Source organism: Arachis hypogaea, chromosome 20 (assembly GCF_003086295.3).
Source record: "Arachis hypogaea cultivar Tifrunner chromosome 20, arahy.Tifrunner.gnm2.J5K5, whole genome shotgun sequence".
NCBI lineage: Eukaryota > Viridiplantae > Streptophyta > Magnoliopsida > Fabales > Fabaceae > Arachis > Arachis hypogaea.
In genome coordinates, this window is record NC_092055.1 from 302,631 (window position 1) to 315,167 (window position 12,537).

Consider the following 12,537-nt stretch of genomic DNA (forward strand, 5'->3'; position numbering starts at 1 on the left):
GCTCGTCATATCAGAATCACAGATTAGTCTAATGTCAAAACTATTACATCAGAAAAGAAAGAAACGTTGCTTGATTGACCAGTTCATGTACCCACAAATTATCTTTATAATAATTAATTACATCTAATCTAAGAGTTAATTATTTAATAATTCATGTGACTTTTCTGCAATATAATAGATAAAGTCAATAGGAGTGACTGTTGAGTGTTGAATTACTCGTGTAGATTTATTTGGTGAAGTGCTTACTGGTGTAGATAGAAAAAAAAAAAAAAAAAACCTAAAAAGCATATCCTAATCATATTCCATTCTCCAATTTTCCAATTTTCACCGTACTTGAACGTAGCGTAAATCTGGAGGTAACATGCGAGGAAAGAACCTCATAATTTAATTATACATAAACATATTATAAAAGTATTTAATTGTTTATAACAACTTAAATTGGAAAAGATAAAGATTATCTTGTATATATATAAATAAATAAATAAATGGTATTTTATTACCACCAGTTTTGGGGATGGAAGATTCCTTTGAAGGAGGGACATCTCAAAGCATTGCTGAAGTTGACCATCTACCAATTGGTATATGAAAGGCTCTATATTCTTTTTTTCTTTTTTAATTTATTAATATGATTCCACTCAACAAGTTACAATTTGGAAGGAAAAAGTGTCAACCACCACAAAGGAATTGAAGAACAACAACAACAACTTCATGGCAGTACCAAGTTATGTTTCTGTTCCTTGAGTACCTTATCTTACCTTAGCCTCCAACACAACACTTTTGTTCCTTCCTTATTCCCTTTTCTCAAGTCTCTTCATACAAACAAGTTTGTTCTTGCAATCAACAACTTGTTCAACCATGGAAATTCCTACTCCAAGGTGCAAATTCTCATTGATAATCATCTTCATCATCATTTCCCTCTCCCTTGGCTTCGTTTCCTTCATCTTTTGCATAGCTGCTGAGTTAGTAAGGAATAAGGTATTGCATATAGTGCTTCATAATAATTAATAATACTTGGCTTGCTCTGTTCATTTGTTTGATACATTGATCATAAATCAACATAGGAGGGTGATCTCAGGTGGAATGGAAAGCTGTGTTATCTACCAACAAGTCCATCATTTGGATTGGGAATTGCAACTTTGGTTACTCTCTTCATTGCTCACATAATTGGGAATACTATGATGTTCAAGAGCTCTTGTTCTTCTAAGATACCTCCTCTTGCAAAGATTCTTTGGTTCATATCATGGTAACTTCATTTTTGCACTAGTTGTTGTTACTTCACAATCACAAACTTTATTACTATTGGCTGCCTTGTACTTGATCATATCATTTTCCTGTTAAAATTGAACTAATTAAAGTTGATTTCTAGCCTCAAAAAGATCTGGAAAGTGGACACAACACCAAACCAATTAACTCAAATCCAGTTGTCAAATACCACTTTCTTTTGTTTGGTATTGGCTTTAGTTTTTGGTTGTAAAAGGCCAAATCATTTTAGGAAACTGTGTCCCTCGGTGCCCGCCACTATTATTGCCCACACCTAGGCACAAAAATTATTATAAATATGCAAGCTATTATTTGGCATGTTAAATATCATTATAATAAAAGTATAGTTCTCATTAATAAAGATTAGGGAAAGTACGAGGAGCCAATAGAATATTTATACAATGTGTACAATGGAGGTTTAGGAAGTATTAGAGATATAATCATTAGTGTTACTTTTTTCCATCGGCTGAAGTTTTTGGGATGAGTGGTATCATGACATAGTATTAGAGCGCTAAATCCAAAATGTTAAGAGTTCGATCTTTGGTGAATCCCAAAATTAGTTTAAATTTTTGGGAAGATGTTTATTATCGCTAGTACTCAGATGATTATTCTAGATAGTATGGGAATATTTATTTTGTAACTCAATAGCCCATTGTACACATTGTACAAATAGTCCATTGTCTCCCTAACGGGATCCGATTAGATTATTTCACGAATATTAGTGATATCTGATAGATTGTTATTATGCTTCATACATAAGTAAACACTTTTCCAATCTAAAGTGCAGAAATTACAAAATCAAAAGTGATGTTTGGCAGGCTCAGCTTTGGGATTGCAGTAATTTTGTTGATAGCAGCTACAAGCATGAGTAGAAGGCAGGTCTATGGAGTGGGATGGTTGAATGGTGAATGCTACTTAGTCAAAGGAGGAACATATGCTGGCTCAGCCATATTGGTCCTACTCACAATTGGTTCTATAAATGCTTCAGCATTCTCAACAAGTCAATTTCATCTCACAAACAAAATACACAAACAAATGGGGTAACATATGTTATATATACTGATGTGGAATATTCAAACACAAATTAAAGAAGCACAAAACCATACACCATATTTTTCTTGGTTTAAATCAAACAAGAGGCAAAATTCCAAGGTCAACATTGTCATCCCAAGGAAGAGGCTTCTTTTCTTTTTCAATGATTACAATTCTTTTATTGTAAAAATATTTATTCTGTCTTGTATAGCAATTTAGATGAGATGGATTTACACTTCATCTAAAGATTGAGAAATGTATATTTATACAAAACAGAATAAATATACACAATTTTTTTTTCTTATTTTAAATGAAGGAAACAGGTGACATAGCCCCGCTAGAACTAGCTTATCCAAAATGCAATGTCTCCAGAGGAATAATATTTTTTTGTTTTGTTTTGTCAACTTACACAAGAAAGAGACATTTCATTTGTACACATTCTATTCCATCATTCAAACATGGCGCCTACCTCACATAAGAACTCCTCTTCTTATTGGATCCCACCAACTATCTATAGATTAATTGTTTTTGTTTTTCAAATCAGTAACGTTATTCAAATACACACACACAAAAAAAAAAAAAAAAAGAAAGAAAGAAAGAAAAAGAAAGAATACAAAAAGTACCCTACTTGGCACTCCAACTCTCTAAAGACAGAATATTTTTGTCACACGGAAGGCATCTTGCGTGGGTACAAGTTTAGTTTCGATCTAGTGTAGATGCATATGACAGCGTTTTCATCTTTTATGGGTACAAATGGTCATTTATTCCAAGTAGTTTAATTAGACTTGTAGTTTATTGGCGGGGCCAAAGTTAAAGTTTGTACATCTTTCTATCGTGTTTAATTAGACTTTATTCCAAGTATCTAAATGACATTATTCTTCCCAAACTTTTTCATTTCTTAGTTGCACCCATCACTTTATGCAATTGCACGGGTTATTATCAGAAAAAAGTAACAGTTCCAAGATTTGTCAAGCAAGGCAAGGAATCATAATTTCACCCACGAAGAATAGGCATCATTCAAAAGACTAGCTCACAATAATAAAAATAATAATTTGAAAACTCTCTTTTACGAAAAGCTTAACTAATGGGCCATGGTCAACATTCCGAGCACAAGATTCAATTCTCAATAATGCTAACATGTTACATTTCATTTGATCACCTCTTTTGTAAATTTTCTTTTCGCAAAAATAGACAAGATGTTGGTAATATTTTGAAAAATTACTTACAAATCATCATGGTTTGAGTAAAAACTATATGTGTCATATAAGTTTTGTCTGAATCCATAATTTTGAAGTTCTGAACTTTGAACCGAATATATTAGTAAGCTGCTCAGTGGATACTCGATTATGGAACAGTTTAAAAAAAAAATTAAGCTTCTTTATTAAAAAGAAGTTAGTGATTTCTTTTTAAATAATATTTTTTACAAAGAAAAAATAATACAAAAATAGATAGATATATAGATCATAGATATAATATCCAACCGAAAAAGAAAAGGAAAGATAGAAATTCTAGCTAATGCAACCATAAGGTGCCGTGACAATTGAGTGCTTAATTTAATTGTCACCATAACTTTCAATCACCTTCTCCCCCTCTTGGCATTTGGCAACTTATAAGAAAGCAAAATTTTAAGGTCAGAGAGGACAAAAAACCCTCTTTCGTCGAAACTAAACATTGATAGATACTAGAATCTATGCGCGGAACGGCACGGTAAATTAATAATAGTATATAATAAATATTTAAAATTGTTATATTTTATAAAATTAAATTAAATATGTGTAAATTAAAGTTATATTTGAAGATGTTTTATTTAAAATAATTTATAATACAAAAGATTTGGATATTAAAGTTGTACAAAGTGATATTTTTATTTGGTGGTTTGATTTTTGCATTTGTTTTAGTTGATAGACTTAGTCTTTTTATGTGGCTCTCGTCCTCTTTTTTTTATTGGTTATTGTTAGAGTTGTTGCTTTCTTTTTTCTGTCGCAGGTTCTTCAGAAGACTTCTTTATGAATTGTTGAGTTGTATGCACTTTCTATTATATTGTTTGTTCTATCTTTACATGTATGTTTTTCTTTCGAAGATGTGTCTTGAATTTGTATGATTTTCTTTTTCCTTAATCTCTTAATGGGTATGTGATATTCGTCTATGATATTAGTGTCACCAAAGTTGGTTCCTATAATCAATAAATAATTTAAATTAGAAATAAAAATGATGTCTTGAATAAGTGATTTTTTTTAGTATTACCTGTTTTATTTGTTGTAATGGGTCTTGAGGTTCAGTGTTTTTGATTGGAACAAATGTCTTGGTAACCGTATATTGTTGACAACTTTTTTTTGAGATTAAAATCATTTACTTTGACTTCAAATATAAGTGTAAGGTTACACAAATTTTTCAATTGGGGTAGTGCTTTAATGTCATTACTTTTCTGGTGTGTCATTAGATTTGAAGGGGCTGAGCCCAACAATTTTTTTTTTCTTCACCATCAAATAGTACAAAAAGTGTTGTAGCACTTTGATCTGAAATAAGTATTGGGTTAGTAACTAATAATTTGATAGATGAGATTATGAAAAGTATATAGAATTACCTTATGTACCACAATTATAGTTGTCACCTTTATAAATATAGGAATTATTTTTTTTGTATATTTTATTTTTTTTACTAATCTAGAAATAATAGGTGATTTGGCAAAAATTGAGTGGTTGATTCTAAAATTTTGCCAAATAAGCGATGTCGCTGACATGACATTAGTAGAAAGAAAAACATGTCTTAAAAGTAATATGAGTAAACTTATGTATCTACTTTTATATATTATTAAGAATAGATAGATGGCCATAATATTACGAGGTAGGGGAGTTCAAAATCGATCTAAATCGAAAAAATCGAAAACCAAAAATAAAAAAACCGAAAAAATAAGTTTTGCTATTTTTATTACGGTTCGGTTCGATTTTCGGTTTTGACCATAAAAACTTTAACCGAACCGAACCGAACCGAACCGGCTTATGAAAAAAACCCTAAAAAAACCAACCCCCTACCCCCTCCCCCCTCCCCCCTCCCCCTCCCCCCAGATCCCAAACGCGAACACCCCCCAAGTCGTGACCTAAGTCACATAACCCCCCCACCCCCAATTTCGAAACCTAGCTTCTCTCGCTTTCTTCTCTCAGTTTTGCCCTCGCAGAGTCGCAGTCGCTCTCTGCTGCTCTTAGGCTCTTCTCGAAGCCTTTTACTCTTCCCAGTTCCCACTAACCACCAGCACCGAAGACTTCTTCCCAATTCCCAGCAAGCACCGACCCAACAGGCAGCAGCGTTCTTCCCAGCAGAGCCCAGCGTCGCCAGCGAGCACCGACCCAGGAACGTTCTTCCCAGCAACGCCGAGCCACCACCCAGCACAGCACCAGCCAGCAGCCTTCTTCCCGCCGATTCAACTGAGATATGGAGCCCGAGCCTCCTAGTCAGGTATGTAATTAAGTAATTTAACTAATTTCTGTTCAATAAATCAATAATCATTGATGGATTGCTGCTGGCTGTTGACTTGTTTATTTCATTGTTGCTGCCTTGCTGTTGTTCTGTTGAATTACTGAATTACTTTTGAGTTTTGAAGTGATTTAGTATGATTTATCAAGCGTTGGAGGTTCTGGATCTTGATAGGGTTAGATTGAAATCAGTATGGTAAGATAAATTTGAATAATGAGAAAATGAAAGCAGATTTGAAGTATTAGATTACCTCCGTCATTGTATCTAATGATTTAGTATATGTCATGAAGAACAGGATATTGTTGAATTACTTTATTGTTGGTATTGTTTCTGGTTGTTTAATGATTTTGTAAATTGCTTGATTTTGCAATCAGGATCTTGATTTTGTAAACAGGATCTAGTCCCTCCTACCATTTGAGATTCATCATCCAATCTTTCAAATTTTGCAATATTATTCCTTTATGTTTCAATTTTGTTTCATCACGTATATGTTGATGTAATAAGATTTCCCTAGCTATACAGGGAGATAAGCCTTCAATTTTATTATGTTATTGTGTTAAAAGTTGCCTCTTGCTATGCCATTGGTATGAACATGAGACCTTAAACCTACTAAGTATTTTGTACTATTCAATAAAAGTTCATTTCAGTTAATTCATCATTTTTTTCCCAATAATATCTCCACTTTTATTTTTTCTTCACATCGGAATTCATTTTTACAGTACATTATTCATTCATTTTCTCATGGAATGGGTATTATGCATGTGAAAAGCTTTATAGGTCACGCTTGTAGAATTGTAGCATGTATTTGTAGAGATAATACTATTACCAATTTTTTTTTGAATCGATTGAAAAAAAACCGAACAAATCGAATCAAACCAAACCGATTTTAATTGGTTTGATTTGGTTTGGTTCAGATAGCTTCGATAAAAAAATCAAACCAAACTGAACCACAATTTAATTAGACGATCGGTTTTTTTCTTAAAAATCGAATCAAACTGCACCGCGAAGATCCCTTACGAGGTGCAACAATTTATGTGATTTCAGCAAAAATATAGAAACCGAGCAAATGCAAATGCGGATGCAGATTATGTTTAGAAATAACCTTTTAATTATGCATAAAGTTATCTATTATTTTGATAAGAGGGCACTCGCAGATATTTATCGACATCAAATAATAGATAAGTTATGTTGAATGATATTAAATATTAATTTATCTTCTTGATCATTTTATCAAGGCTTTCACCTGAGATATCTCTGTCAAAAAAAAAAAAAGGCTATGAGATATCAATAAACTCTTGTACATATTTGTTTAATATTTGTATTCCTTTATATTAAGCTCTTGTATTTGATTTTACAATTATATTACATATACATCAAAATTAGTCATAATCAGTCAAATAAAGAATAAAATAGCTATTTTTTTTTTTGGACAGGAGCTATTTTTGGTTATACAGTATATTTTAAATAGAGGGATAGCATGGGCTTGAAGTTCCTTTTCAAAGGAGCCCAATCTAAGCCCAAAAGCCCAAACCATCAAAATTTCAAAAAAGCTTGTCGTCCAAAAAAGAGCGGGGGAAAAGTCATAGCTTTACGGGAGCAGAGGACAAGGCGATGGAGAAGTCGAAAATGGTTGAAGCAGGTGGCAATAACAACCATTCTTCTTCAATGGAAACGGGATTCGGAAACAACTTCTCCGATTTGACCAAGTCCTTCAGTTTGGCCCTTCGTTCTCTCCTCACTTCTTGCTCCAACCAGGTACCCTACTCTCTCTCTCTCTCTCTCTCTCTCTCTCTCTCTCTCTCTCTCTCTCTCTCTCTCTCTCTCTTTTCCATCCCCAATCACAATCTCTTATTCTTTCTTTCTTTCCATCTGTAGGAGTTCAATCAAGCTTTCTCAACTTTTACTGATACCGAAACACAATTTCTTCATCGTCTATTTCTTCAGGTATCACATCCTCATATTAATTCTTTCTTTGCTGTTACAACTTACAATTTTGCCTCTCACTCTCACTCTTTCGCAATTCTGAACCTTTCAGCTCATCACTTCTTTGCATGAAAACATAGAGGTATGGTTATAATTTCCTGCTCTAGTTATTATGCCAGCTATGCCATTATAGACTAGACCGTTAATTGATTAGAACGCAGTAACTGCTTCTTTCACATAAATGTAGTTCTATACACATTGCAAGAATTTTAAGCATATAACAAGTTCCTATTATCATGATAAAAATTCCAATTCTAAATGCTGTCATTCAAGTTTTACAGGAAGAGTTTAAGTCAATCTGCCTTCGAACAAAGGTACAGCTGACTATCTTTCCTTTTGTTTTATTTTATGCTTTCAGGAAAAAAAAATTATAACTATTTCGGTTTTTTAATATTTGCTTAGTGTCATAGAGTTTGGATATTTTTTTTTTCAAAAAAATAGGCTTGTTGTTTATGGCTTTATCTAATGCCAAGGATCCCAACAGAGACAATGTGTGTTAGCAACCTATATTAAAGTACCAAAGTTCCAACTAGCCATAACGGTTGCCTCCAACAATTTAAAGGCTATCAATTTGTTATTTTGTTGCATATGGTTATCTAAATTGTCTTATAAATGTATGAGCTTTTGCTTTGAAGATGTTCTTTTCATAAAGATTTGCAACACATACATAGTCATTGTTTCACTCAGTTCCTTTAAGTCAAGTGAAAGTTTTAAACTCTCTTATGTAACCTAATCGGGAGCCTAGGCGAGAGTCAGCTGGAAAAAGTTGTTAGCATGCCAATTTGGAATTTTAGATTAAAATAAAGAACTACTTTAATAGTTTAGGACAGAGCAATATGCCATTATCTGATCCATGTAATTCACTCCACCAAGAGGGATAACCAGACATGGTTTAATTGTTGCAGAAAGGTTCTTAGTTTGTTTTGACTTGAAATAGTATTGTAGTTTCTGTATTTTTTTAAACTTCTTTATGGTGTGGCCTAGTTTGGGCGTGAAATACATTGGGCTGTTGCTACCCTTACAATCTGGCTCGTTGTATAAGGCTTAAATGTGCACGCAGCCGCACATGCAATTCTTTCATTTGCTAGTTATTCTGTCATTCAATTTCATCTTTCATGTAGGTAGGAGCCACCCTCGATGCGGTTGAGGAAGTCATAGAAGAAAGAGATCTCGATCCCTTATTTTCAGAGAGGTATTGTCTGTTTTTGCCTATAACTGAAGTAGCTTATATAGGATGCATATATTTTTTATATATATTTAAAAGTTAAAATCATGTTATGCTTCAATTTAACAATTAGTGAAGCTTAAGTTGAATTAAGAAGTCTTCAATGTCAATTAAGTTCTCTATGTGCTAGTCTTGTCGACATTTTTGCTTATTCTAGTAGAGGGTTTGCCTTAAAATTTGGGGATTATGATGATTTTTTCCCCATAAGATATTTAGTCAATTTGCATTCATATCTTATCATTCGTTCCCCATTGCAATTACAGTATAATTATTTTTCATTTGAACTCAATAGAAGCATTGATACAAATGCAGGAGTAACATAATGGATGTTGCTGAGGATCTGTCTGCGGCAAAGAAGAATGAAATTCAACATCTAAAGGAGATGGTGCAGTTGGTAAGTGTACTGTCGGTGTCACTTTATTTGGAATGGTGAATTGACAAATGACAAGGGACAAATTATCATTTCAAATTCGAAAACATGATTCTGTGTTTTGTTTTTGGTCAGGAATAAGGTTGGAAGTTTACACCTTTTTCTCCCTTTGGCCTTGTATCCACTTTCTCTAATCACCATTTGCTATTTTATTAGGGAGAGGAAAAGAATCAAATGCTTCGATCACGATTACAACTCCTTAGGGAAGGCAGACAAGTCTCGTCTGGTGCTTTCCAAGCTGTTGAGAAGGTTGAAATTTTCTTACTTTTTTAGATCTTACTCTTTTGATTTATAGGGAGATTTTGTGGTTGACATGTTGCCTCTTTTTTTTGCATGGGTATATATTGTGTACTTAGCAGTTCAGAAGCATGAATTTGAGCTATGGTGCTAACATCAGTGACAAGTGATGGGATCCATGACATGATGTACTATGTTTCATCCTCTTGTAGATCATTCCTATAAGGTTGTGTAGTTTTTTTGAAGATTCAAATATTCAGTGTTAGCAAAGTACCTTTCTATAGAATCATTACAAGTACTTAAATCACTTCACAGTGCTTGGAAGTTTAGCAAACACTCAACCAGTTTTTCTTATCCATCTGACATTATTTCATTTAAAAATTCCATACGATCTTGTCATGTATGGGCTTTACCATTGATTAAGAAAGCGGAGCATGCAACCCACAAAAATATCTTATCTTTTTTGTATTCTGCCGTGAAGTTATTGTCTGCGTGTAGTGCGAAGTGCGATCTTTGTTTTATGAAATGTAGGATTTCCTTCCCTGCAATCCGGTACTCACGTGGCACACTCAATTGGTCTTCTTTAAATGGACCTTATGCATTAAGTGGCAGGGTGTATGATGATGACGATGATGGATTCCTAATTTGTACTTTGTACTTTGAAATGCAAGGACATGATTCTGACCCAAAAAAGTGAAACAAAAAATAAATGGACATGATGAACGTCATTGCTTTGCATATTTATGGATGAGTATGCGGTAACATCTTTAAATTGTGTTGGTACACGAATGCTTTGATACTTATCTGTATTCACATTAATATATTAGTAAAATTTTCAATGGTTAAAATCACTATAACACTAATATTTTTGAAACATTTGCAATGTTTCCAATATACTATCAATACACAATACGAATTTGGAAATATTTTTTTCTATCAAAGATACCTGAAGATGTATAATGATGTGAGCAATATTAAAGACACTTAAACATATGATTTTAAAAAAACTATTTTCATAAATATTTGAAAATTTTAGATTAACAAACTAATTAGTTTTTAACTAAATTTATTAGTCAAATAATCAATTAATTTGTCAGCAGTTAGTCAAATTTATGGTTATTGACACACGATGAATTCTTACTAAAATTATTAATCTTAGAGTCAAGTATTCTTTTGTTACCTAATATTTAAACTAAGTTTTAGTTTTGTCCTTGAGCTTGAAATGTCTTATTGTTACAAATATATTATTTTGTCCTATTTTAATTTCTTGACAAAAATAAAAAATTTTAAAATTACCACATTTCATTCTTTATCATTTTTTTTTCTAGGGAGTGAAATTTAGTATTAAACGTGACAGAAGAATAATTCTAAAAAAAATTAAAAAGATAAAAAATTATTAAGAATTAAAATATTTTATCTGAAATTTATTGGAACTAATTTGAGTGTATCCTAGAGGAAATATATATAACACAAATCACTGTTACGGCTGCACTAGGATTATTGCATCATTGCATGCATCTGCGTGAAGTGAAAGATAAACTAATTAAAAAGCTTGGTCATCCATGACTCATTTTTATTTCAGTATCCAACAAATTAAACATGAAAACTTAGGACCATATACTATTGTTTCAACGTTTTTCAGACGCTGCACCTTTTCTTCCTTAATTTCAAATAAAGACAATTACCCTTTAATTTGAACAACAACCAATTCCCAACTAATTCTTCCAACCTCTCATGCATGGATCTCATGCATGCATGCATGATACATTGCATGCATCATGATAAACCAATCAATTATCATCACATCATCATCATAATGTACATGGTTTTAAACCACAAGTATAGTTATATACCATACATACACACATTTAGAATCAGATGAATTAATGGACAAGATACAATTATTTCGATTCTTAAATGTTAAATTAGGCTCTGGAAGGTATATATTAATTTGTATATGGATAGCCCCTGTCAACCCTATGAATAATAAATTAAATAAATGCTTTTCCTAAAAAGAAAGGAAGTGTTATTAATTATCCTGATATTTACAATTTATGCCATTTTTTCTTAAAAATTAAAAGCAGACAAGGTTATCTTATCATACTATAGGTTTATATTTGACGTTATTAGAAGTAATTTTTATTTGAATGAGTGAGATTTCATAAAAATTTAACTGTTTTAGCTCTAATTACTACTAGCTTGTTAAGAGAGAGAAAAAGAAAAGAATATGTATCATTTCAATCGACAAATATGTTTTGATTTGTATTTAATAATATTATATAAAAGTATAGAATTTGATAAAATTTTATCATACCACAGCTCTAAGTTTAACATTTGTCCAAGCTTCAAACCCCACATACATAGGACCTAATAATAAGTTAAGTGGATAATGGTCAAAAATAGTTATTCAATGTCTAAACTCTCCAACTGCCACATGCCTAATTCTGAACAACAGTCATATATATAGAGAGAAGTTTTTCAACCTAATTAATATATATAATATATAGAAAGATTTTCAAGTGTACCGTCATACTGGTATATCAGTAATTTTTAATCGTTGATCTTAATTATATATATTATATATATTTTTTATAATTAAGATCAACGATTAAAAATCACTGAAATACCGATACGACAGTACACTTGAAAATTTTCCTAATATATATAGATATTTCTTTTTTCTCGTTTCATCATCTGCCTTGTTCTTTGACATTCAAATAATTGAATATTCAACTCCATATATCCATCTTAAACCGTTTTATTTTTAACAAGAAACAAAATGATATATAATTGACTTCTTAATAGAGTTCATTCCATGATTTAAAATCTAGAACCTTGACCATAATGCAATTTAAAAATTATGAAACAAAAGTCACTCTTTATCAATATTTTTGTCAAA

General features: G+C 32.0%; 2 protein-coding genes across 6 annotated transcripts; both read left to right on the forward strand.

Annotated features, from left to right (window-relative positions):
• Window positions 1-365: 365 nt before the first annotated feature.
• Window positions 366-2,770, forward strand: LOC112784969 (protein MODIFYING WALL LIGNIN-2). 2 transcript variants are annotated; one of them, XM_025828359.3, is made up of 4 exons: window positions 437-578; window positions 658-875; window positions 1,062-1,243; window positions 2,079-2,770. In XM_025828359.3, the coding sequence occupies exons 1-4, from the start codon at window positions 515-517 to the stop codon at window positions 2,302-2,304; spliced, it is 690 nt and encodes a 229-aa protein (XP_025684144.1). In that variant the 5' UTR covers window positions 437-514; the 3' UTR covers window positions 2,305-2,770. The 2 variants fall into 2 exon arrangements, with proteins under 2 accessions (XP_025684147.1, XP_025684144.1); XM_025828362.3 differs by having other exon boundaries at window positions 366-975.
• A 2,568-nt stretch (window positions 2,771-5,338) lies between these two features.
• Window positions 5,339-10,088, forward strand: LOC112783627 (uncharacterized). Of its 4 annotated transcripts, none has more exons than XM_025826657.3 (9): window positions 5,339-5,745; window positions 7,197-7,518; window positions 7,639-7,707; window positions 7,799-7,828; window positions 8,028-8,060; window positions 8,868-8,938; window positions 9,284-9,365; window positions 9,558-9,650; window positions 9,758-10,088. In XM_025826657.3, exons 2-9 carry the CDS (start codon window positions 7,375-7,377, stop codon window positions 9,806-9,808), a joined length of 573 nt encoding a protein of 190 aa, XP_025682442.1. In that variant the 5' UTR covers window positions 5,339-5,745; window positions 7,197-7,374; the 3' UTR covers window positions 9,809-10,088. The 4 variants fall into 4 exon arrangements, with proteins under 4 accessions (XP_025682442.1, XP_025682443.1, XP_025682445.1 ...); XM_025826658.3 differs by having other exon boundaries at window positions 9,761-10,088; XM_025826660.3 differs by lacking the exon at window positions 7,639-7,707 and having other exon boundaries at window positions 5,385-5,745.
• The last annotated feature ends 2,449 nt before the right edge of the window (window positions 10,089-12,537 follow it).

Bases quoted from the DNA above. Each gene is read 5' to 3' on its own strand.
- LOC112784969 (XM_025828359.3), top strand. From the start codon at position 515: ATGGAAGATTCCTTTGAAGGAGGGACATCTCAAAGCATTGCTGAAGTT. The intron at 876-1,061 runs GTGCAAATTCTC...AAATCAACATAG, and splicing joins ATGGAAATTCCTACTCCAAG to GAGGGTGATCTCAGGTGGAA. The intron at 1,244-2,078 runs GTAACTTCATTT...GATGTTTGGCAG, and splicing joins ATTCTTTGGTTCATATCATG to GCTCAGCTTTGGGATTGCAG.
- LOC112783627 (XM_025826657.3), top strand. From the start codon at position 7,375: ATGGAGAAGTCGAAAATGGTTGAAGCAGGTGGCAATAACAACCATTCT. The intron at 7,519-7,638 runs GTACCCTACTCT...TTCCATCTGTAG, and splicing joins TCACTTCTTGCTCCAACCAG to GAGTTCAATCAAGCTTTCTC. The intron at 9,651-9,757 runs GTTGAAATTTTC...TTGTGTACTTAG, and splicing joins CTTTCCAAGCTGTTGAGAAG to CAGTTCAGAAGCATGAATTT.